An 11,722-nucleotide genomic window follows, 5' to 3' on the forward strand; every position below is an offset into this window, starting at 1 on the left:
GAGATTCGAACCCCATCATGACATCCAGCCTAACAATTTCGACATTTTGCCAGTTGAGCTAGGACTTCTTAAATTAAAGTAAAAATTGAAGAAAAATTAAGAAATTTATTAATTTAATTTAATTTAATAAAAACATACACGTCACATGCTAATATCTTTGATTTGATTATAGAATCTCAACAATTCACAAATTCCCATAATCTCATTAGTCTCTTTTATCATCAGAAAATCCAAAACAGCAGCTATTTAAAGACCAAACCAGTCCTACAGCAAACCACTTCACTTACTTCTCAAACTCAATCTCTTCAACTGAAAAAACGAAACTCTTCTTCATCTTCATTTCACACAACTCAAACATGATAGCTTACCTTGAACACTTCGTTCATGGAAACGACACAGAATCACCACCAAACGACGACGTTTCATCTCTCCAATCTTCTTTCCATTTCGCCCCAAATTCCATCGCTAGTAAAGACTTCGGCGGCATGAAATCCTCCACTCCCCTCGCCGTACTCCGCCCTTACACCACCGCTGATGTTGTAAAAGCCGTTAAAGCAGCAGCAACCACCACAAATTTAACAGTGGCGGCGCGTGGTAACGGTCACTCCATCAACGGCCAAGCCATGGCGGAGAAAGGACTCGTCCTCGACATGCGAGCCACGGCGGCGGAGCCTTTTCAACTTCTCTACGTCGACGGCGTTCCACACGTCGACGTTTCCGGTGGGGCATTATGGGAAGAAGTGTTGAAACGCTGCGTTTCGAATTTTCAGCTTGTTCCGAGGTCGTGGACGGATTATCTTGGGTTGACGGTTGGTGGAACGTTATCTAACGCCGGTGTTAGTGGTCAGACTTTCCGTTATGGTCCTCAAACGGCAAACGTAACGGAATTGGAAGTTGTTACTGGTAAAGGTGATAGTTTTGTTTGTAATGATAATCAAAATTCTGATCTTTTTTTTGCTTCACTTGGTGGTCTTGGTCAGTTTGGTGTCATCACTAGAGCCAGAATCGTTCTTCAACAAGCGCCCGATATGGTAACTCAAATTATAATCATCAATTAATCTAAATAATTTTAGCTCAAGAGACATTTGACATGCTGAGACGCTAGTTATTTGAAATTCTAGCTAGCTGCGAAACTGGTCGAGAATTGCAGTCAAAATGTCTCTGCAACTAAGTTTAAATGAGTTGGACTCCGAGAACATATCTCAAATCTTTCTTATTATTGTATGAAGTAGTTTATGTTTTTGGATTTTAATATTAGGGTGATTAATTATAGGTGAGGTGGATAAGGGTAATTTACTCGGAATTTGAGGACTATACTAGAGATGCAGAGTGGCTGGTGACTCTACCAGAAGGTGACGGTTTTGATTACGTGGAAGGGTTCGTTGTGGCTAACAATGATGACCCATGTAATGGTTGGCCCACAATTCCGATGGGTTCGAACCAAATTTTCAACCCGGTTTGTCTTCCTTCTTCAGCTGGACCGGTTCTCTATTGCTTAGAGCTTGCTCTTCATTATCGAAAAACCGCTCGATCTTCTGAAGTTAATACGGTATTTAACCAACTTAACTAATTAATCAATTTATTTATCCATTTGTTTTTATAACTTTTTCAACAAAAATGAATTTCAAACCACTTCCAGGTTCTTTTGTCTTTTCTAATATTTGGAAATGGTACGGATTAGGTCAGGAATGGAAAACATGTTTGGTGTCTAACATGTGTTGGTTTCCGAAATTTTACTTAACACCGGCATATTATATATTCGACTAATTCATTTTTCCAAACTTTTACCAATATCCGAATGTCTGAATTAGTGTCGTGTTTGTGTGAGTACTTCACTTCGTAGACAATGACTCATTTTTGACCTTGAAAGTTGCTAAGTACAACTTTAATATTGATTGACTTAGCTTGACCATAATTTTTTTTAAGAAAAACTTGGCTTGCCAATTAAGTTGAAGTTAAAAATTGAAACTATTATTGGTGTAGAAAAACAAATTTGGGTGGGACCCAAGTAAAAAAGTCAAATATACGTAGATTTCACCTACACATGTACGAAATTGAGATATGGAAGAGGCTTATTTAATTCTCTTCTGCAACAAGTTCTATCTATAGATAACGTCACATATCATTTGGGTATAAGTGTTGGTTTTGGAGTTAGAGATTTTATTTTTATCAGTTTAGAATTTGAAATTTTTTTGCCAATGGTCGGGGGAAAACTGACTACACGGTCGTAATGTATCTTCCATTGGATTTTCTGACACATTACTTGTTACTAAAAAGCTTGAGTTGTTGGTTTCAAATTACCGAATAAGACACTGTACTTTGCTTAGTTCATACCTTAGCTATTAGCATAAAATAGTAACATTGAATTTGAATTCCTTTATGGTTAAGGTTAAAATAGTCATGTAACATTAGTGAGTGCTCCATTTGCTCTGATCATTGAGATCTTGCTGACGTTTTGGTCCCCACAGTTCCGTAAATGGCCAAAAAACCATCATTTTCTGGAATCTGTAGTATTAATATTTAAAAAAATTATATTAAAAAATATTCATATATGAATTTATTGAATGACGTAAATATCCTTGATATTTGTAGAAAGTGGATAGATTGCTTGGAGGGTTGAGATTTGTTGAGGGAATAAAATTTGAGGATGATGTGAAGTACATGGATTTTTTGCTACGTGTAAAGCGTGTGGAAGAGGATGCTAAAGCCAAAGGTATATGGGATGCACCTCACCCATGGTTGAACATGTTTGTGTCCAAGTCCGACATTGCTGATTTTGATCGTGAAGTGTTCAAGAAAATCCTCAAACATGGGGTTGGTGGTCCCATTCTAGTGTATCCACTATTACGAAGCAAGTAAGTACACTAGACACATTTCTACTTTGCAACTACTTTGATTATCACTATGTTACATAGAAAGGTTTAATCTTAGTAATTTTTTAATAATCGAATAAGCTAGATTTGGCAAGATATATATATTTTTTTACCGTGAAAGAGAAGGAAAGCTATGATTCACAAAATTTTTATAAATGCGTTAGTTGGGTTGGTTGTGTGATTTTGACATGAACTGCTAAGGTTGGCTGTGTGATTTTATCATGATTATGACGAGGTTAATTAATTAAAAACTAGCTACCACTAGTGGTAACATATGAACAATGACAATTTTGTGTGACACACAAAGCAAGAGAGATATGGACCAAGGGGTCCACTAGGAACACCCAACTGTGACCTTGGTTGCAAAGTATATGAATCACCTGAGGCATTTGCCTCTTTCACCCTAATTTGCTTCAAGGACCACCAATTAACGGGGTGGGTAAGATTTGGAGGGTGGGTTTTTATTGATATTGCACTTGTGTTGAACTAGAAAAGGTTAATAAGCCAAAATGGGACCCCATTTCCCATATACTTCACCATCTATCTATTGGTCGTATGGTAACCTCAGCTGTTTCATCACACTGCGGTTGTACCTTGTTTATATCAGTTTGTTGGTACTTTATGGCACCTATATGTTTAGTATTTTTTATCCAATTTTAAAAAATTTCCCTGATTTTTTTTAGTTAAATTGCTTCTAAAATCAGTAGTTTGTAATGGTTAAAAAATTGATTGTTGAGTGTATTTTGTATGCATACAACTTCAACTATTTATTTGTTTATAAGTGTTAATTTTATTATCCTAAAAAGTGTTGCCAAAAAATTACCCTAAAAAGAGTAAGATTTTCACTTTAAAGTAGCCCAATTTTTTAATAAAATCATTTCTCCTTTTCTATCTGTTTTTTTTTTATCACATTAATCATCAAATCATTTTATTCTATTATATATATATATATATATATATATATATATATATACGACAATCTTTGTCATGTACCTATTATTCACTATCACTCCTTGCCTGTGGTTGGCCAATAAGGCAACTGGGAACCTACATTCCTTTCCGGTAGGACAGCCATAAACAAAGCTAATTGCACAATGCACATAAAAATAATTATACTAGTTGATTACTATCAAATGTGAATGAGTGATAGAAAAGTTAAGTTTTCTATTTTTATATTAAAAGGTGCCCCTTTTTCAACTTTATCTATCTTAAATTCTGATTTTTCAACGTCAATTTGAAAATCCTGGAGCCACTTTTTTCTGTGCATGGCACTATGTGCTTATTTTATAAAGCTAGCTATTGTGTACTTCCAAATGTTTTAAAATCTTTTTTTTTGTTAGTGGAAGGAAATCTATAGTAATCAGGTTTTTCTGGAGAGTTTCTTTTTGGTGGAGCTCATTAATCGTAATTTGTTGGTTAAATGTTTAAAAATCTTTTAGTAGTGAGTAATCCTTTGTGATCGATGAAAACGAGATAATGGCATTAATTTTGCATTCCAACAACGTATCTTTCATGGTCAGTTTTGCCAATAAGAATGGACAACGATATTTATTCGCCAACCAGATTACAGTGACACCAGGTTTTGTATTTTCTATTGAAATGGGATTTGATTTCTGACAGACAAAAACAAAATCTCCGTTGTGGTTCCACATACACAGGGATATTGATGCTGCTTTTTCTAAGGATTGGAATTTGGTTCCCTCTTCAAGGGTCCCCTCCCCTCTCCCCCACCTTGCCCAATCTGCAACTGGTTTAAGTCATGCGCGACCCATTAACTGACCTCATGCATTAATTCCCCCATCAACATTAATAGCACATTGCATCGCGTAGGATCGAAACCATAACCTCCTACATAATATTCCTTTAGTGTCTCGACTTAAACCAATAATACTAGTAGCAGGATCGAAACCTGACGTCCTACATAATAGTCCTTCAATGTCTCGACTCAAACCACTAGGTTACTCTTTCGAGGTGTGTGTATGTATTATCAAAATATCAATATTTTAGAGAGCCAATTAAGATAATTACAAAGCTTTATTAAAAAAGACTAATATAAATTGAGTGATATATAGTATCAATGATGAAGCCAGCTCCTTACTGTTTCATTATGTTCCTTAAAATGATGAAAAGTATGTGCAGTATGACTTATTTTACTCTAGGTGGACCAAGATCCTGTTTTATTTTCCCTCTAGAAATTTGTGAAATCAATACTACTATTCTTGTCATGATGTACCATAAATTGTGATTGCAATTTTAATTGATTGATTAATAATTAAGGTTCTTGTTTTTATGATTAATCAGGTGGGATGATAGACACTCGGTAGTGGTGCCAGACAGCAACATTTTCTACATAATAGCATTACTCCGATTTATTCCACCACCACCTAAGGGACCACCTACTGATAAATTGGTGGCACAAAACAATGCAATTATTCAATTGTGCTACAACAAGGGATTTAATTTCAAGTTATATCTTCCTCACTACACGTCTCAGGAGAATTGGATGCGACACTTTGGGGATAGGTGGACTAGATTTGTCCAGAGAAAACAAAATTTTGATCCAATGGCTATTCTTGCACCTGGACAAAAAATATTTTCAAGAAACCAACTTAAATAATATTAATTAGATTATTAGTTTTATTAGCTAGATAGATTGTTTCTCAATTAACCTTGTAATTTTGTTTTGATATTTTTTTTTCCTTATTGATCTTGTTGTTTCTTTCCCCAACCAATTACTACAATGGTTCATCCATATTGTAAATCAATATTTTTGGGGGTAAATCAATGTGAAATCTTAATCCTTTGCGTATCCTATATATAAAATTTCGCATATAAGAAAAGAAGTGTTGTAATTTATTATTCAGAAGAATTTAAGTTCAAATTATGATTTATTATATTTTACTTCATAATCGAACTCCAAATAATGCGAACCCATCCTTAAAAATATGAGATTAAAATAAAAAAAATCTAAATCAAACCCACAAGGAGAAAGTGTATATATGAAAACAATTACTAGTAGAGGTTCCAAGCTCTCTCATTCGCTTGAAAACAAAAAAATTGATCTTGGTGATGAGAAGATGTCGAATCTTTGTTGTTTTGATCTTCAACAAATTATTATGGATGAAATTAAGGGGTCAAGATTATGATGTATAGAGGTTCGAACTAATCTTGGTGATGCATGACACGTATATGGACTAGCTAGTAATTGGATAAAGCCAATTTCATCCTATCAAGCAAACTGGCTAGTGCTTGTCAACCAATCATTTTCTTTTGGTCTCTTTGGATTTTAAGTCTTTATTAGAATCTATCTACGTGCCAATTAGTCATTTGGACCACGCACTAAATTTGTATATATGTCTTACATCTATTAACAGGCTATGATTTCTATGTTGACTCCATCGCAAATAAGATAATCGTGCTAAAAAAAATTTACTGTTGATATTTCTTGTTATGCGGCAATTAACTACTGGATGAGGGTAAAAGTGTAATTTCCCCGTGTTTCATAACAAAGGCTGATGTGGGAACAACAAGTTTCCGCAAATAATCATGTTTGAAGTATTGTTAGACACTACATATTGGTATATCGTAATTGTGAGTGTTTTCCGCTCTATTTTTCTATTCGATTATTGTTGTGAATTCGGACTCAAAATCATACTAATACAAACTATGATGTGTGGAGTAAAGGAAAGTAGTAACCAATATCAAAGTGAACACAAGCAACAACAATAATAATAACAACACCTAGATCTAATATAGTAATCAAAGTGAAAAGCTCAAAACCACAAGCAAAAGATAAAGAGAGAAGAGAGAAACAAACACACCAAAGATTGTTGACCAAGTTCGGTCCAACTTGACCTAATCTGGGGAAGAGATGGATCTCTCCAATCCACTATCAATGAGTTCTTACAAAGGGATACAAATGGGTTACAAAAATTTAGCTTAAACAAACTCACAAAGAACAACCCTAATTTCTACCCATTTTCCCAATCTCACAAATGAACAAGACACTCAATGATTTTCACTCACCCAAGGTGTTTACAATGTTTCCCAACCCAAGAGAACTCTAATCAAAGACCCTCGACCCTAAAGTTACCTCCTTTGATTTCCCAAGTTTTCCTCTCTTGAAGTTCTCTCTCCTCCTTCTTCAAAAATGACAACCTTATCCACAAATCGCGCCACGCCCGCACAAAATCGCGCCATGATTTCCTTCAGCAGAAACTATCCATTCTGCCAGCAAAATCGCGCCATGCCTCTGAAAATCACGCCACGATTTTCAGCTTTCACAACATCACAATTTGAAGACAATTTCAACAATTATTTCAGACTTTCATCATAACAAATTTCAAAACTCAAATAAAAGTTATTGAATCGTAACAATTATCCACAATCGAGATTTTCATGTCGGGTATAAAATTTAAACTCAAATATGAATTTATGACTAAATTCAAATAAACTTAAAAGACTTAATGCATACATTTGATTTGAATGTAAAAGCCACTAGGGTTTGGAGTTAGGTATCACGGACTCTTTATTGCTACTTTTGTACCTTTTTTTTCATATAGAAAGATCAAATCCACATCAATAAAACAAGCTAAAATCTCAAAGGGAAAGCTATCACTTTCTCTTTTTTTTCCCTTCCCCCCTTTGAACTGGTTTCCACACAAATCCTCGGGCTTTGCTAGTTTGACACAAAAATCAAACAAAATCTACTTGGCTTCATGATTCTCCACTTTCATATTGTTTCTTTTGGTAACTTTTGTTTCCTTTCGTCTTGTTCTTTTTCTCACTTCTGTAATTTACTTTTTACTCATCGTATTAAAAGTAGAGAAAATTAAAGTAGATAAAGAATAATAATATTTTGGGGTCCCCTACTTAGCTTTAGAAGGCAATAATAAGATCATGATTTCTTGTAAGAAGCACCAACCAATCACAAAACGTTACGCAATGAGACTCATGCAAAAGTATCATATACGTTCAGCAATGGTAAACGTGTCATGCACGAACGTGCTTTTTTTACAATCTGTATTTTAGGTGTAACATTGTACGGACGCGTAAGCCATGCGCGTGTAACTTGTAAGAGTAATCTTTGTTATTACAAGGTTTTTGTGTGTCCAAATCTTAGTTAAAAGTTGCAACTTCTGTTTCTACTTAGGTAGTGTCTGCTCTTTCAATATGCTTTGTTTGGTTTAATGATTGAAAAACAAAATGAAATTTAAGCGAATCATTGAATAGTCAAACACGGTATGTATGTATGTATGTACACATTATTGTGACCTATTTTAATATATGTTTTTCATTACAGATCGATCAAGAATTGAACCCTAGACAAACGGCTAATGACTTTAATATATGGATTTATTTTGAAATCCAAAATTTTAGTATTTGCTTAAAAAAAATCAGAATTTTTTCCATAACTTATTTTGAGGTTTATTTTTTATATGTCATATTTTATTAGTGGTGTGAAATTATATTTGATGATTTGACATTGTTGATTTGGACTGGAAATCGGGTTACATTTGTTGTTTTGTTTAGTTTCATCGATCAAATGTAAACTTATTTTTGTCAATGTAATTTAACATCATTAATGAATATGGGACATCATAAAATAAAAAATAAAAAAAACTTTAAAATGGGTTGTGCAAAGATCGTAAAATTTGGGAAACAGAGGGACTAAAACCCCCAAATTTAAAAAATGGAGTACTAAATTATTTCAGTTTATATTAAAATAGTGACAAAAATACATTAATTTAAGCCTTAATATTAGTATTATTTTCCTCACATTTAATTTGAGGAAACAACTCCAAATGACCTCGAATAGGGTCCTAAGTGATACATGCAATGATATACTCATAATTTTATAAGTTTGTTCAACAACCATATGAGACAGTTGGGAACATAGTACACAAACACATGATCATAAAATATTGCATTGAAACGTGTGAGTGTTGCTTTTGTGGTGAAAATCTTTTACCAAATAGTTTGTTGACTGTTTTATTTTAAACTAAATTATGGTTCCGTTAAATAAAACATAGTTTTGATGACTTTTATACGAGTTGAACTTTCATATACGTACCCTATGCATGCAATGCAACTTCTTCTCTTAGTATATAAGATTGCTGGATTGAGTAGTTCTAGGTGATCTCTTGCAAAATCAGCCTTCCTTTTTTGATTTTTTTCTTGTGTCTCCATGTTGAAGCACGTGATTATCTTCTTTTGTTGGAAGAAGAATATTATTAATATTTTGTTAATAAAAAATATATATATGAATTGTTTGAAAATATGCTTTTGAGTTATAAAATATACTTCTTTTTCAACCATGCATGGAAGACTATTGGCAATGGCATCAATTCTGATTTTATTCATTTGGTTACAATCCATGCATACTCAATTTTTGATAAGATTGTGTTTGTATGCCAAATGAGATTTAACTTTACGGGACTCTGCTCTATTCATGTTCCCCCCATAAAAGAATATTCTACTTTTCATAACTGAATATAAAAATTACAAATTAAAGAGCAGGTATAGTTAATTTGACTTGAATAGTAGATATTCATGCTTGTTGAATGAAAGAATTGATTCTTTGGTTTTGTACTATTGGGAACATGTGGTTCTTCTGCAAACAACTATTAATGGTTATAGGGATAGTCCAAACGGTAAAGTAGTTTTTTTGAAACATGACTTTGGAAAGAAAATAATAATAATAATAAAATATTTGACTCAACATTGTCATATTTGTGCTTATTAAGCTGAGTAAGAATTTTGAATAGTCCTTTGTTTGTCACATCGCCTTTTTTGAAACGGAACTTGACATTGGAGACTAAAAATAATGAGAATAGACTTTTGGAAGTACAAAATCCAAACAAAAACATTTATAGAGATCAAAATAAAATAAAAAACTTTATATAAACATAAACTCAAATAACTAAATAAAGTGTTTGATATTTGCAGCAAGGGGTGATATTGATGCTTCAAAAAAGAAGGGATGATATTATTTAAGGATTATAATTAGAAATATGGGTTGTGTTATGAAATTAATCAAAAGTGTCACATCATATTATTATTGAATAATATAGAAGAATATAGTGAAAGGAATAACGGGAGAAGAAGAGAGTATATTGCATTACTTCATAAGTGTGTCTTTATATTGCAATATAGATTCTATTTATAGGACACAAATAGGTAAATGAATAATCACATTTCAATCCACTTACTAGTGGGAGTTACATGCATGTGGAAGATTAATGGATGGTCATCCGCTAATTTTTATATTCATAACAGATTGTTTTAATTTTATTACCATTTTTAAGGACTTATGATGTGTGTGTATGAAACAGGTGAATTTTATTTATAATTAGAAGTATTAAAAAGTCATTTTTATTTATTAAATTATTGAGAGTTAGTTAGATATGTTTTTGTTGGTTTTCACAATTTTTCAAAAAAAAATTCGGCTTTCGCACCGGTTTCCGACCCATTAAAGGTGGGCGACTAATCCGCCTCGTGCGTAGAAGGAGAATTGATAAAGGGCAATAAAGGAAAATAATAGGTTGTAATAATCAAAATATAAAATTTATTGGAGAATTGATTCTAGATAACTCAAAAGCTAGAAATTGTAGCTTCATTCATAATTGCCTTTGGAGATGAGAATTGATTTTGAGAAGCTGAACCAAACAGGTTGAAATTGCAAGTTTTTACTTTTGAAGCTACAAGAATTTTTTTTTAGGGTTGTAGATGCTAAACCATTTAAATACATTTAAATCTATTAGAATAATTTTGCTACCTAAAAGTATATTTAAATTTGTCCAATGCATACCAATAAATCTAGTTGTGCCCTTACATCTGACAATCACCTTTTCAATAGTTGTAAGAACATTTTTTCTTTAACGCTCATTTTTTATAACTTTTGTGACAACTTTCTCTCTCATACTCACATTATCTTTTTACTTGATCTCTCTATTGTTTTGGTTTTTCTGTCACTACCTCATTTCCTTTATAAAATTTTGGTTGTCATAAAAGTTGTCACATATATGGATGTTCAAATAACAACTCATTTTTTATATATAACTCAATTCTAAAATATATGACTCACATTGATTTTACATGATAAAAGATAAGTGTTAAAAGTACTAAAAAAAAAAAAAGTGTTCCTAACACTCCCCTCTCACTCTCATCAAAGCGAATATTATTGATAATGATATTTTTCACCACAGATAAGTCTACTTAGGGTTCTTGTGCCAAAAAAAAAAAGTCTGCATGATGCTTAAAGCATACACCGTAGTAATTTGAGAATTTTTAAAAATGTGGGGGTATACTCATTAAGTATGCGTCTACCCTTTAAAATTCATATTTAAGTTACTGTTGATACATAACAGAGCCCACTATAGAGCCCGCTAATGATATTAGAGTGTTTCTTATAATTGTTCTTCTGTCGTCTGTTTTTCCTCATCCCCGTCAAAATAGCCGAGCGTGAGTTAACTCGCAAGTGTATTTTCAGTGTGAGTTAACTCATGTAGGAACTCACGCTGGACAGGAATGAGCAAAAACAGATGAGAGAAGAGCAATTCTCATGTTTCTTTTCATAAATTGTTTAGTATTTCTTTTATTAGCCAATATCAGATTCTTGAAACAAATGATATTGGAGTGTTTCTTTTAATTTTTCTGGTCAACATGCAGCTTAATTATAGTTTGTGTTTCCAGGAAACAAATGTAAACCATTTAACGTTCCATAAGTTTTTCGAGAATAATTTTGAAACCGGAATATTACTCTCTTTTTCTCTTGGAAAATTTGAAAAACTAAAAAAAAAAAAAAAATGTTAAAATGAGACAGGGTTTATAGATGTTGGCATATTTGG

At 32.9% G+C, this 11,722-nt stretch overlaps 1 protein-coding gene across 1 annotated transcript; it reads left to right on the plus strand.

The window, feature by feature from the left end:
* Nucleotides 1-218: 218 nt before the first annotated feature.
* Nucleotides 219-5,687, plus strand: LOC11431926 (cytokinin dehydrogenase 7). Its single transcript, XM_003588883.4, has 4 exons — nt 219-1,031; nt 1,274-1,549; nt 2,593-2,855; nt 5,175-5,687. Exons 1-4 carry the CDS (start codon nt 357-359, stop codon nt 5,488-5,490), a joined length of 1,530 nt encoding a protein of 509 aa, XP_003588931.1. The 5' UTR covers nt 219-356; the 3' UTR covers nt 5,491-5,687.
* The last annotated feature ends 6,035 nt before the right edge of the window (nt 5,688-11,722 follow it).

This window comes from Medicago truncatula, chromosome 1, assembly GCF_003473485.1.
Source record: "Medicago truncatula cultivar Jemalong A17 chromosome 1, MtrunA17r5.0-ANR, whole genome shotgun sequence".
Taxonomy (NCBI): Eukaryota; Viridiplantae; Streptophyta; class Magnoliopsida; order Fabales; family Fabaceae; genus Medicago; species Medicago truncatula.

What these genes read in the sequence shown, in the direction of transcription:
- LOC11431926 (XM_003588883.4), top strand. Translation starts at nt 357, where the DNA reads ATGATAGCTTACCTTGAACACTTCGTTCATGGAAACGACACAGAATCA. An exon ending in TTCAACAAGCGCCCGATATG is followed by an intron (nt 1,032 to 1,273) that starts GTAACTCAAATT and finishes GATTAATTATAG; the next exon opens with GTGAGGTGGATAAGGGTAAT. An exon ending in GATCTTCTGAAGTTAATACG is followed by an intron (nt 1,550 to 2,592) that starts GTATTTAACCAA and finishes TGATATTTGTAG; the next exon opens with AAAGTGGATAGATTGCTTGG.